Raw genomic sequence first — 13,286 nt, forward strand, 5'->3', positions numbered from 1 at the left:
GCTAGACGGCTCAGTCTTGTGAGTTAAATGTCCGCTGTGTCAGAACTTATTAAAGGCGTTTTTCCCGCAGCGCCATTTAGCGCATCAACCTTCGTCAAAGGCAAACACCTTAATGAGGACGTATTATCTAAATATGTGAATGGAAACACGGCTTATGCTTTCTCTCTCACGTACGTTATTTTAGTAGCCGTGCAGTTTTTCCGTTAGCACCTAACCCTTCTCAACGAGACCAATCAAAGCCATGAGGACTTTTTAAATGGAAGTGATGTGGGGGCTGAAGTAAATAATAGATTAGAGGTGAGAGGAAATGACCTGTGACTCATCTAAAACGCATGCAAAGAAACAGTAAGTCTGCATGACATAACTTAAGAGAAGAAGGCGAGAAATCGCCGTATAAATGGGTCGCGGCATTTAATGTCTCCAATCCTGAATCATCACGATGTAAATTAGATTATCGCGCATTCACTGGCTAATGGCAACAGAACAGTAACCCTCAACTCACTTAGTGTGGTGAATGTGGGAAATAAACACCAAAACAATGAGCACATATATGATCACAAAACAATGAGCACATATATGATCACAAAACAATGAGCACATCTATGATCACAAAACAATGAGCACATATATGATCACAAAACAATGAGCACATCTATGATCACAAAACAATGAGCACACATATGATCACAAAACAATGAGCACATATATGATCACAAAACAATGAGCACATATATGATCACAAAACAATGAGCACATATATGATCACAAAACAATGAGCACATATATGATCACAAAACAATGAGCACATCTATGATCACAAAACAATGAGCACACATATGATCACAAAGCAATGAGCACACATATGATCACAAAACAATGAGCACATATATGATCACAAAACAATGAGCACATCTATGATCACAAAACAATGAGCACATATATGATCACAAAACAATGAGCACATATATGATCACAAAACAATGAGCACACATATGATCACAAAACAATGAGCACACATATGATCACAAAACAATGAGCACACATATGATCACAAAACAATGAGCACACATATGATCACAAAACAATGAGCACACATATGATCACAAAACAATGAGCACACATATGATCACAAAACAATGAGCACATATATGATCACAAAACAATGAGCACATATATGATCACAAAACAATGAGCACATATATGATCACAAAACAATGAGCACATATATGATCACAAAACAATGAGCACATATATGATCACAAAACAATGAGCACATCTATGATCACAAAACAATGAGCACATATATGATCACAAAACAATGAGCACATATATGATCACAAAACAATGAGCACATATATGATCACAAAACAATGAGCACATATATGATCACAAAACAATGAGCACATCTATGATCACAAAACAATGAGCACATATATGATCACAAAACAATGAGCACATCTATGATCACAAAACAATGAGCACATATATGATCACAAAACAATGAGCACATATATGATCACAAAACAATGAGCACATATATGATCACAAAACAATGAGCACACATATGATCACAAAACAATGAGCACATATATGATCACAAAACAATGAGCACATCTATGATCACAAAACAATGAGCACATATATGATCACAAAACAATGAGCACATATATGATCACAAAACAATGAGCACATCTATGATCACAAAACAATGAGCACATCTATGATCACAAAACAATGAGCACATATATGATCACAAAACAATGAGCACATCTATGATCACAAAACAATGAGCACATCTATGATCACAAAACAATGAGCACATATATGATCACAAAACAATGAGCACATCTATGATCACAAAACAATGAGCACATCTATGATCACAAAACAATGAGCACATCTATGATCACAAAACAATGAGCACACATATGATCACAAAACAATGAGCACATCTATGATCACAAAACAATGAGCACATATATGATCACAAAACAATGAGCACATATATGATCACAAAACAATGAGCACATATATGATCACAAAACAATGAGCACATATATGATCACAAAACAATGAGCACACATATGATCACAAAACAATGAGCACATATATGATCACAAAACAATGAGCACACATATGATCACAAAACAATGAGCACATATATGATCACAAAACAATGAGCACATCTATGATCACAAAACAATGAGCACATCTATGATCACAAAACAATGAGCACATATATGATCACAAAACAATGAGCACATCTATGATCACAAAACAATGAGCACATATATGATCACAAAACAATGAGCACATCTATGATCACAAAACAATGAGCACATATATGATCACAAAACAATGAGCACATCTATGATCACAAAACAATGAGCACATATATGATCACAAAACAATGAGCACATATATGATCACAAAACAATGAGCACATCTATGATCACAAAACAATGAGCACATATATGATCACAAAACAATGAGCACATATATGATCACAAAACAATGAGCACATCTATGATCACAAAACAATGAGCACACATATGATCACAAAACAATGAGCACATATATGATCACAAAACAATGAGCACACATATGATCACAAAACAATGAGCACATCTATGATCACAAAACAATGAGCACATATATGATCACAAAACTGCGGCTGCAGGTAGAACAAAGCTCGGATCACACGAGGCACTTCCTGTTTGCAGACATGGCCTGTGATTTTCAAAGGGCCCCATAGGCTGATGTGGGTCAAACCACAGAAATAGGTTGTGTTCCAACACACACACACACACAACGGAAAACTGGCTACAGGCGTCTGCCTATAGGGATTCCTAAAAAGTACACACTTCTAATTGAAAGACACGCCACATCTGGAACCCATCTACAAAGTGTGTGTGCGTGTGTGTGTGGGGGGGGGGGGGTTACAAAGCAGGTCGGACAGAAAACACACACGGTGGATGAGATGTTTATTTACACAAGCCATGAAACACACTCAGTGCATTCAGTTTCATCTACAGTACGTTATAATTACAGAGAACAAGACATCCAGGTAGGTAGCATTCTGGTTTGACACCATTACATTTCAGTGCTGTCTGACACACACACACACACACGCACACGGACGCACAATGCATGCATTTTTGGAATATTTGCAATAACGCACACTCTGTAAAAGCGAGACACACAGGACGAGCACAGGAAGCAGTAAGACGCCGTCGTACGTCGTAAACGCCGAACGGTTTCATGCCGAGCTCAGAACCAACAACAGAGCAGCGGGGGCCAATAAACCGCTGTTCTCACAACACAAAAGCCAAACGACATCGTCACTGCTCTCACACACACACACACACACACACACACACTCGTAACACTTTCAAATTAAGTTTACCCAACGCTCAAACATCTTCTGATAGCTGAGAACTTTTTTTCTTCTTTCACACACGAGGACCAACCTCTTTCGGTTCCATCTGGATCCCAGCTGCTGTTGCGTAACCCCAGTCACACAAATACATATTTTTTTTCCTCCAGAGATTTATGAGAGAGATCCCGCGAACAAATCCGCAGTAGCTTAGCCTCTTCTCCGTTTGAATTTGATTAATTTGCAAGGAAGAGATGCTGTGGAAGTTACACTTCCCCTCACTGTGTTGTGTAATTTTAACAAACCTCAACGTGGAGAAAACCACCCGATGTTTTCAGGAAACTCTGGTTTCAGCAAGTCATTTAGATCTGGCACCATTATGTCATCATGTGATACATCGGTGGGTGTGGTAGCAAACCAGGGTTCTCTCATTGCGCTCCAACATGTTCTGAGCAATCAATAAGGATATAATCAGAGACGCTGTCCGTCTGGGCTGTTAGCGGCACTCTTACGTGGACGTCCTTTGTCCCACGTGAGTGATGGGCCTCTGGATAGACGCACATTGGACAGACGTAACATTCCAAGATGTTCCCTCGTAAAACGAATGCAGTTTGAATGGCACGTCAGTCGTAAAGTGGATGAATGAGAATAAAGGCCGCTCGTCTCATAGTCTGCAGATGATTTTTAGGTTACGTGACAGAACAGAAGAAAACATGGTACTTTTTTAAAGGTAAACCGGCTCGAAACTCTTTATTTTATACTGTATTAATAATATAACATTTAGTTCATTAAAACGTTAGCTTATTAAAAAAAATATAGGCTTTAATTTTTAGCAACATTTTCCAAAAACCTTTTGTTTGTGGGTCCCTGTCGCCTCTGATTTCAGCTCCAGCATGTATTCATTGAGGCGTCCTTTTAAAGCTGCTATGGAGAAGATCGTAGCTAACAGCGCTAACAGTGCAAACTATGACAAAAGTGCTGAAGGAGCTAACGGCGTTAACCTGAGGCGGAACTGGAGGGTTAAGATTACAGCCAGATTATGTTAAAACATTTAATCTCTGCTGTTCTATATATATATATAAGAAGTCCCGTATGAAGAACTTTTATAAAATATTGTTACGATATATAATATTATATGGTAATACTGTCGATGTTTAAATGAAATGTACATCCTCAACAGAACCTCTTCTGTGTTCATCCCTCTCTGAGTGAAGCTTTGACTTTCTTGTATTCCAAAGAGCCTCTCCGGGCTTCTTGACCTTTGACCCTTCCAGCAGGGATCTGGCAAGGCCTGCGAGGGGAAAAGGTTACCAAAGCAGACCCGAGGTCAGAGGTGATGAGATAATGTTCTGAAGATCAAGAGAAAGTCATGCCCCAAATATTAGACATAGTGTAATTATGAATAATATCTCTGTTGAATAAATTGCTTTGCAGGCTACTTTAAAATGTCCTTGCACAACCTGCTTCAACCATTTAACCATTTAGTGTCCAATCAATACAGGCATGAAATAATAAAGCGCTGTTGTGGTCATAGAGTTTCCACAGAATGAGAATGCTCTGGGTACTCCAGCGTCGGGCGAGACAGTTCAAGGTTGGTTTGGCAATTCTCTTTGGCAATGGATGATCTTAAGATGGAGCCCCTGAAGGTTTCCAAGGGCGCCTGGCAAAACGACGCCCAGCAGAAGTGCAGCACACTGGGGGAGAGGAGGATGAAGACCCAGGGGTCGATGATGGAGTTGATGGAGATGAAGCGCAGGGCCTTCAGGTCCTTTCCGTGAGACTCATTTGTAGGCGTCACGTTCATGTAAACCCGGACCTGAGAGGTGGACAGAGAGACGGAGAATGAAATTAACCAGTTAACATCCTAGAATTTAAAAAATCCCATTAGATCCTGGTTTAAATCCAACACTAAACCCTCTGAAGCAGCAGCAGCACACTGGGACCAGTTTATGGGAGGTGAACAATAGAACTCGAGCATGTTTAGATTCAAAATATAAATGTATTTCATACGACCGTGATGAAGACAATATATATATTTAATACCTTTGTTGAGGACAAATCTCAGAAAACAGTGACCTTTTTCATTTCTGTTCCTGCCAGTTCAATGGAAAAATCCCATTGACTCCAATGGAAAAACTATGAATTACTTCCCTTATTACTGATGGAATGTGGAAGTGTGCGGCCGTTCACACTGGAAATATGCGCAGCCTTTAACCTCCTCACTATATTACACACGCATTGCTGACTTTTTTTGAAATGGCAACCGCCGTTGAACACAGCTGTTTTTAGTAGCGCCAGTGAGCAGCTGATTTCATTCATTGCTTCCTGTCTGTGGTGCAAATGCCCACAAGGTTGGGAAACAGCACAAATACAATCCATGGAAGCCATGACTTGTTCGCAGGTTTTAGAGGTTCCTGCTGCCGGTCTCTCTCTGGGGGGGGGGGGTCAGAGAAGGACAATGAATATAAATGTGATGGGGACAGTAAAGTCGATGTGTTCACTGACACGCCGCTGCGTTCCCTCGCTCCTCGCTCGACTCCCGTAAAAAAACAAACACCCAATATTTCCTGAGATGGCGGTGGGTTGCGCCAATCTCATTAGGCCAGCTTCCTGTTGCTCAACCACATGACCTCGATGCAAGAATCGTCGCCATGAAGACTACTACTGTCTTCCCGGCCGACCACACGGCCTGAAAAAGGCACTTAGAGTGTTGCTCAAAGGGTGAGTAGGGTTCTCTCAACCGCTGCAGGGAAATGTCCATCGTTAAATAACTACCTCGGGAAAAGTTATCCAACAACTGAGGTGCCCTCGGTTTTCTTTAAGTGCCGAGTTCGTGGGACAGAAACAGAGCGGGGCGAAGGATCGTGAGTTTCTTCTTCTCTCTCAGCACCGACAGGAAGCGTAGTAAAAAGTGTTAATGGGGAATATCTGTAACCGGGGTTCATGCTTGATTTCCATTTTGAAAAACAACACATTTACGATTGTGTGCAGAGCACAAACGTGAGTCAGAGGCGATGATCTCCCTTAATGTGGCTGGTGCTCGTTAGCCTGTTCTAAATGTCCCCGTCCTCAGAGATGCTCTCATGTTCCCACATGTTAACTCATGAAGAGGTGCACGACGTCACGAGGTTTAACTTGAACGGTCGGTGGTCGTAGGACCCGCCCTCCTCTGCCTCTGATTGGCCACTTCTCTTGGCCCGTCTTGTTGGATGGGTGGGACAGGGTTTTCCTGTGCTGTCATAATTAAACTTAACGTTAATCTTAACGCTGATATACAACTCCTGTTTACGCCATTGCCAAAAATGCACACGTTGTAGTTAAGACCTCAGTTACTTGTCATATAAAGGAAGAAATGTCTCAAAACCTGTGAATTTGGAACCAACAACGGCACCATTCCAATTCTGTGACTCTGTTGCCATTGTATTGTTTTTAGTTTATTATTTCTCCGTGCCAACCTCTCAAACAATGCGTCTCTTTTTCCGTGGCAAAAATCTATTGTCTGACCTTTTCCATTTTTAATGCGATCACAGATAACCAGTGCACAGAAGGCACAGCAGAGAAATGTGATATAATCTCAGTGTGTGTGTGTGTGTTTGTGTGTGACCTCAGACTGTGGTATCACATTGCTGGCTGGACACCCATGAGTGTTTATCAGGCTCATAAATGATGTATTTGATTCATATCTCAGTATGCTTGAATGTGTAGCCTTGGCTGTTGATACACCTGTCGAGCTTTGTCGCTGTCAGACGTTTGCTTGTCTGTTTATTGTATTTATTGCGTTTAAAGCCGGTATTCCTGCACAGTTGCAGATTAAGATCAGGCTGCAGCAATATTAGTAGTATTGTACTATTTGTAGAAGTAGGTTCCTGCGTAGGACCGACTCGTGTGTCCAAACACTTCCAATAACTCCAGAGTCCAACAGATAGATGTAATCATTTTCAATATTCACAACATGTTGTTGTGTAACGGAATGTTCCACTTTAATCTATATTTATTGGCGTTTCAGACTTTCAAAAACAACTTTTGCGACCGTCAGCTAAACACTGAAAATATGAAATGACTTCAATCAGCAGAGAAGACATTTTTGATCTAAAGAAAGGGAACGGGAACATTAGGGCGGATGTTCCTTTAAAATAACAGACCCCATTAACCCCGCCCCCCCTCAGTGTAATCACATAAAGTGCGCTTTGAATGAAATATGGTGAGAGGTTTTCTACATCTTCCTGCAGGTCTGCCAATACGTTAATGTGGCCATTCTGTGGAAATATGAGCAGAGAGCACCAGTGTGGACGATCACCACTGGAAGAAGAAGGAGTGTATGGCTGACATTAACGTCATGGTGAAAGCTCTGGTTACTGTCATCTGTTCAACCAAAGGGACGGATGCACAAACACAGCCCGGAGAATAAAAGCACCAGCGTACTGACATGTAGGCAGAGGCTGGAACGACAAAGAAAAGGAAATAGGGGGTGTAAGGACATATAAACTATAATACTACTGAATATATTATTATATATATATACACACTAGGAGACTGTGTGATAAGGTGCTTCCCCCTCTTATATCACCCGTTGGGTGTTAGTTAAAAAACCTGATCGGGGCGTCACTCAAAGTTCTATTTGCTTTCTTTCATTGTCTGCTGATCCGATCCATGAATCAAAACTGTGATATGATTTCAGTTGAACTTCTTAGATGTGTTTACACCACAAGAGAGTCTGCTGTAGCCTAATCTGTTTCATCTCTCTTCTTATCTCTCTTCTTCTTCTTGTCCTTTCCGTCTGTCCTCGTTTAACCTCACTGTACCCGAGGCATCGGTTTTGTTTGTGATACAGACTTAGTAGATGGTTTAAATGTAATTAAAATAAAGACTTGCGCACATGTTTTTAAGTGTCAAAACATACGCAGTCCACGTGACTTCAACGGCAGCAGAAGTATGACTGCGTTGAGGCTCTGCAGTGATGACACGGAGCTCATTAAAGAGCCTGCGGTCCGTGTTTGTGATGTTGTGGATGCAATCAAATTAACTGCGGCGCAGAATTTGGCAATCGTTGCAGAAGTGAGGGTTGTGACTTTGCATTTCCAGCCACAGCGCATGAGGTGGCACTTTTCATATTGCTCTCCGAGTTAACGTGCACAACATCGTATACTGCCGGGACTGTTATTCGCCCGGGAGGCTGATCCGTCCGTCCGTCCGTCCGTCCGTCTACCTCTGCTGCAGTCTTCATCACACCACAGGTTTTAGACTCACTTCTCAGGTTTCTGGTTTTGAGAGAGAGAGTAACTCACGTCCACTAATATTGATCAAACTATCTTAAGCCATGGAAATAACATAATGGAACTCTTCATGATGTTCCCCTTTAGAGCGGTTTGCAGCCAGGGCTTCTTTAAAGGTTGCTGGTGTAGAATTACTCTTTGTGACACAGGCCTTCTCATCACGGTCTCTGTCCAAGTTGCCTCCTGATGACATCACGGATCAAATCCCCGGATTCGTCACAGTCATGCATCGTCCTTGTTAATGATAAGGTGACTCCCTTTACTCCCTTATAAGCATGCAGTTTTCTTGAGAAAAATACAGGATATTTGCAGAATATATATCAGATTGTCTTATTTGAAAAAGTCCGAAGATCTAAGTTCTTTCACACTGCACTGGCATGATATCTGTATATAAACATGTGGTCTTTAGAGACGCTTCCTGTCTACATCTCGGGCGCATGTGCACAAAGTGTGCAGAGCCACAGTTGCACAAAGATATAAATCAGATTGCATGACATGCAGCTAATTGTATCTGCCCTGAGTGACATTTTGACATGTGTATATATATATATATATATATATATATATATATATATATATATATACACGAGTGTGCGTTTCTACAGAATGGCTAAAAGCGTGCGAGTGAACAGTCGTCGCCTTACCACCAGTGGCATTGTGCAGATGATGAAGATGATGGTCATGAAGACCAGCAGGATAAGATGCTCCACCTCCTCGGCCATAGACGTGGCCCTGCGCTCGCTGCCGGGCCTAGCGGCCGCCATCACCGACCCGCCGTTCCGCCGCCGCCGCCGGTACATCCTGTACAGCTGGTACACCACGAACCCGTTGCACGCCACGGTGGCCAGCACCAGCACCAGCATGAGGGTGGCGTACAGGTTGGCGTAGACCCGGTCCTCCTTCCCTCCGGGGTTCATGTCGATGAAGCACCACGTCCCGGGGCAGTATTGCACGTAGGTGCCGAACCCGGCGAAGGGGAGGAGACAGAACAGCGTGCACAGCAGAAACACCACGGGGATGGCGATGTAGGCGCATTTCTTGGTGACGTACCGGTTGTACAGGTAGGGGTACCCGATGGCGAAGCACCTCTCGAGCGCCATAGAGAAGAGCAGCGTCATGGTGGCCAGGCTGAAGAAGGTCATGCTGACACCGAAGTACGCGCACACGCTGTGAGAAGGGTGTGTCATCCCCACCAAGGTGCGGTTGAGCGAGTAGGACAGCTGCACCAGCGGACTGATCAGGCAGGTGCCCGCCAGGTCGGTGACCACCAGCGCCGTGATGAGGACGTGGAACAGCGAGCGCCGCCACATGTTCCCGGTCCTCATGGCTCTGCGTCGCCGGACTTCCAGGATCACCAGGGCGGCCACGTTGCCGAAGAAGCCCAGGGCGAACATGATGGCGCTGATCCACTGCTTGCTGGAATCGACGTGGTACTGGGTGTGGCACTGGGTATAGTTTATTGGTTCCATCGTGTGGATGGAAACTGGATTAGAATGAGAAAAGATGTCCCTTGTTTCCCAAAACAGAAAAAGTCAAAAAAGTGTCCTTAAAAAGTAGTCTGCAGCCATCCTGGTTCAACAGAAAGGAGGGAAGAACATGAGATTTAGAGCGGTAGCGATCAGTCATTTATCAGTTGGTCAACTGAAGATCAATCGGCAACTTTTTCGATATTTTGTACGTAGCGTTTAGTTGCCAAAGTTACTAAGAAAATCTGCCACAGCCGGTCCGTCTGTCCATCAAACACAAGATGCCTGGCAACAGCGTTCGTTTACGTTCCCGGGAAGATTTTTCTTTTTCATGGATGATTTCTAATCTCACTCTCGGACTGTTTTGACTCAATGTCAACAATGTGGACTATACGCTTCCACTCTGATTCCAAGTCTTTGTCTAACTTCAGTGATCAGCCCCTCCCCCTCTCATAACAAGGAACATTTTGCATGCACTCAAAAATTGCACGGGCTTGAACTGCGTGCTCCAGTGTGAGTTGTGAAACCCAACGTTTCTTCCTCTTCTGTCTCACCAGTTAACAGATATCAGCTGACAGGCTGGATGGTTAAACGGGTGTATGTGTTGTGGATCAATCAAGTGACTCACCTACTTGCTCAGCCCGACGCCTCTGGTGATACCTGCTCAAGTTCTGGGTTGCCAATTCTCACTGAATCGGTCAAAGAAACAACGTGTTTTTAAAAGAAGACAGCAACAACTGGGATAAAGGCGGGAAGTAGAGCCCTGACAGATGTGTCCAGGTGTTGGGTGCGCGTGCGGGGTCGGTTGTGTTGATTTTGCGTCAGTCGCGATGTCAGCTGGGTAATACTGTGGGGAAAAAGAGTTGCGTGAGAAGTAGTGTCTCAGAAAAAAATTAACAATTTGTGCCGAATTAAGGATCGACTTTATGATCTTTTAATTGATAAATTAAAGATACATTTCTAAATTAAAGATCATATTTTTGTATTTATCAATCAAATAAAAATGTATTTATTTATTTGTATTTAAACAATGACTTAATTCCAGCTCTGAGCGCTCGAGCGTTTTTAAGTCAGAAAGGAAAGTTTACACTTTCGTCTTTTCTAAACGGAGTTTTGCCCAAAGCGCGAGGCAACTACTGTCACCCCTCGCGTGGGCTTCAAAGCGCTGAAACGTATCCGAAATAAAGAAGTTCTCACCTACTTTACAACTTGCTCCCCGCGGCGTGAAGACGTCCGTGTTTTTACAGTCCAGGCGGAGTCACGCAGGACAGAAGTGCTCCCCGGTGTAAAGCCACTCTGGTTATTAAAAACAAACAAAAACGTGAGGTGCGGAGAGGGCGAGGCGCGCGGCACTGTGAGGCGGTAGGGATGAATGGGCTCCGGGGTACAGGGAACGAGGCGGTGACGTCACACGGAACGGGAACACCCACCTCGTGCACACAGACAGCTGAGAGGCTGCGAGCCACTGTTAGATTGAAAAATGGCAAAATAAATTATATGTAAACTATTTTTTGGGCAATTTCATAAATATTGAATAATTTCCCAATTTAAATAATTTGGTGACACATGGCTTAAAGACTACTGGTCACTGGGCACACTACCATTCTTTAAATTGTGCCCAGTCACAAAAAGGTCATTTTAATCATATCTACATGATATATTTCGAAAACATTAAGCTAAAAGGTGAAATACTAGTCACTAAATGTATACACACACACACACACACACACACACACACACACACACACACACACACACACACACACACACACACACACATACCCAGGGAGGTGTCATCATATTGTTTTGTCCAACCACCAAGTAAAAAAGTCCGACAATATTACACTTAAAGTGATGTGAAACAGCACACAAGTGGAGCTGTTTGGCCTTTTTTTTATTGCATGATAAAGTTTTTAAACAACCATCCAAATGGTGAGCTCAAAGTTTCACACGTAGACATTTAGAGAACCACAAGTTCTACCTTTTGTGTGTTTTTGATTCATTTGTTGAATTGGGCAGCAAACAATGGTTTTCAGTCCCTGAATCGATGTTTCTCTAAATCAACAGGGAAGACGGTCTCCCAGATGTACATGCAGATGTCCTGGCCTGTTTGGAGAACATTGTGTAACCTGCTGTGTTGGTTGGACATGTGAGCCCCCCCCCCCCACACACACACACACGAATGTACCATTCATAGCATCCCGTGTTTGCTTTGTGTGTCTTTATGTGTGGAGATTGCATGTTGTCCTCTCGGGTTTCCTCCCACAATCTCATGGATTTGAGGCCTTAATTTCCCATCGGGATCAATGTGACTGTCTGTTTCTCTATCTGTGAACCCGTGACGTATCGTTCATATTTTCTACCCAGTATAATATATATATACATATGTATATATATTGTTGGTGGACACGTATGATTTTGTCCAGTGAGGATCCATAAAGGCATGATGCAACATCCGCTCTTTTTAACGCAACGGCTTTTCAAAAATCTCCGTCGTCCATTAAAGCGACATTGTAATTGCACCATTTCACCCGTTTTAAAAAAGTGGAATGAACGGCAAACAGGATCCTGAGCCGCTGAAAGCTCGCTGAAAGCACTTGAGTGCCTTTTATTCAGGCCCATTAACGAGGTCCTAATTGTGACATTTTGCCATTATGCCGTCGCTGCTTCCTCTCTCCGTCTCTCTCCGTCTCTCTCTCCTCCGGTCCACACTTCTGTCCCTCCTCCTCCGGAAGGACCTCAGACATGTTAATGTTGATGAAGTATATGACTTATGGCATAAACAGGCCACACAGTAGTTCATGCGCAGTACGGGGGTTACATTTGACACAGGAATCCTGCTTCCTTCTCCTTCCTCTCTACCTCTTTTCATCTCTGTCTTCCTGCTGCTTCTCTTTCTCTCTCTTTGTGGCTGTAGGTCAGTCTCTCCGTTCACTTCTCTCCTTTTACCCCGGCAGCAGAGGGCCTCTCTCACCTTGCCCTCTGACCCCCAAAATACCTTTCCTCTCCCTTGCCTTACTTTCTTCTCCTTTCCTTTGCTTTTTCTTTCTTTTCCTTTCCTTTTCTGTCATTTCGGCCTTTTCTTTTTATTTCTTTCCTCTATTTTTTCTTTCTTTTCGTCTTGCTTGCTTCCCTTCCTTTTCCTTTTCCTTTATTATTTGTCATTTCCTT

At 42.9% G+C, this 13,286-nt stretch overlaps 1 protein-coding gene across 2 annotated transcripts; it reads right to left on the bottom strand.

The window, feature by feature from the left end:
• Nucleotides 1–3,071: 3,071 nt before the first annotated feature.
• On the bottom strand, nt 3,072–11,457 carry ptger2a (prostaglandin E receptor 2a (subtype EP2)). 2 transcript variants are annotated; one of them, XM_079185660.1, is made up of 4 exons: nt 11,317–11,457; nt 10,744–10,962; nt 9,294–10,218; nt 3,072–5,192 (listed from the first exon to the last, which is right to left on the bottom strand). In XM_079185660.1, the coding sequence occupies exons 3-4, from the start codon at nt 10,116–10,118 to the stop codon at nt 4,905–4,907; spliced, it is 1,113 nt and encodes a 370-aa protein (XP_079041786.1). In that variant the 5' UTR covers nt 10,119–10,218; nt 10,744–10,962; nt 11,317–11,457; the 3' UTR covers nt 3,072–4,904. The 2 variants fall into 2 exon arrangements, with proteins under 2 accessions (XP_079041786.1, XP_079041785.1); XM_079185659.1 differs by having other exon boundaries at nt 11,313–11,397.
• Nucleotides 11,458–13,286: the final 1,829 nt, after the last annotated feature.

This window comes from Pholis gunnellus (assembly GCF_910591455.1).
Source record: "Pholis gunnellus genome assembly, chromosome: 24".
NCBI lineage: Eukaryota > Metazoa > Chordata > Actinopteri > Perciformes > Pholidae > Pholis > Pholis gunnellus.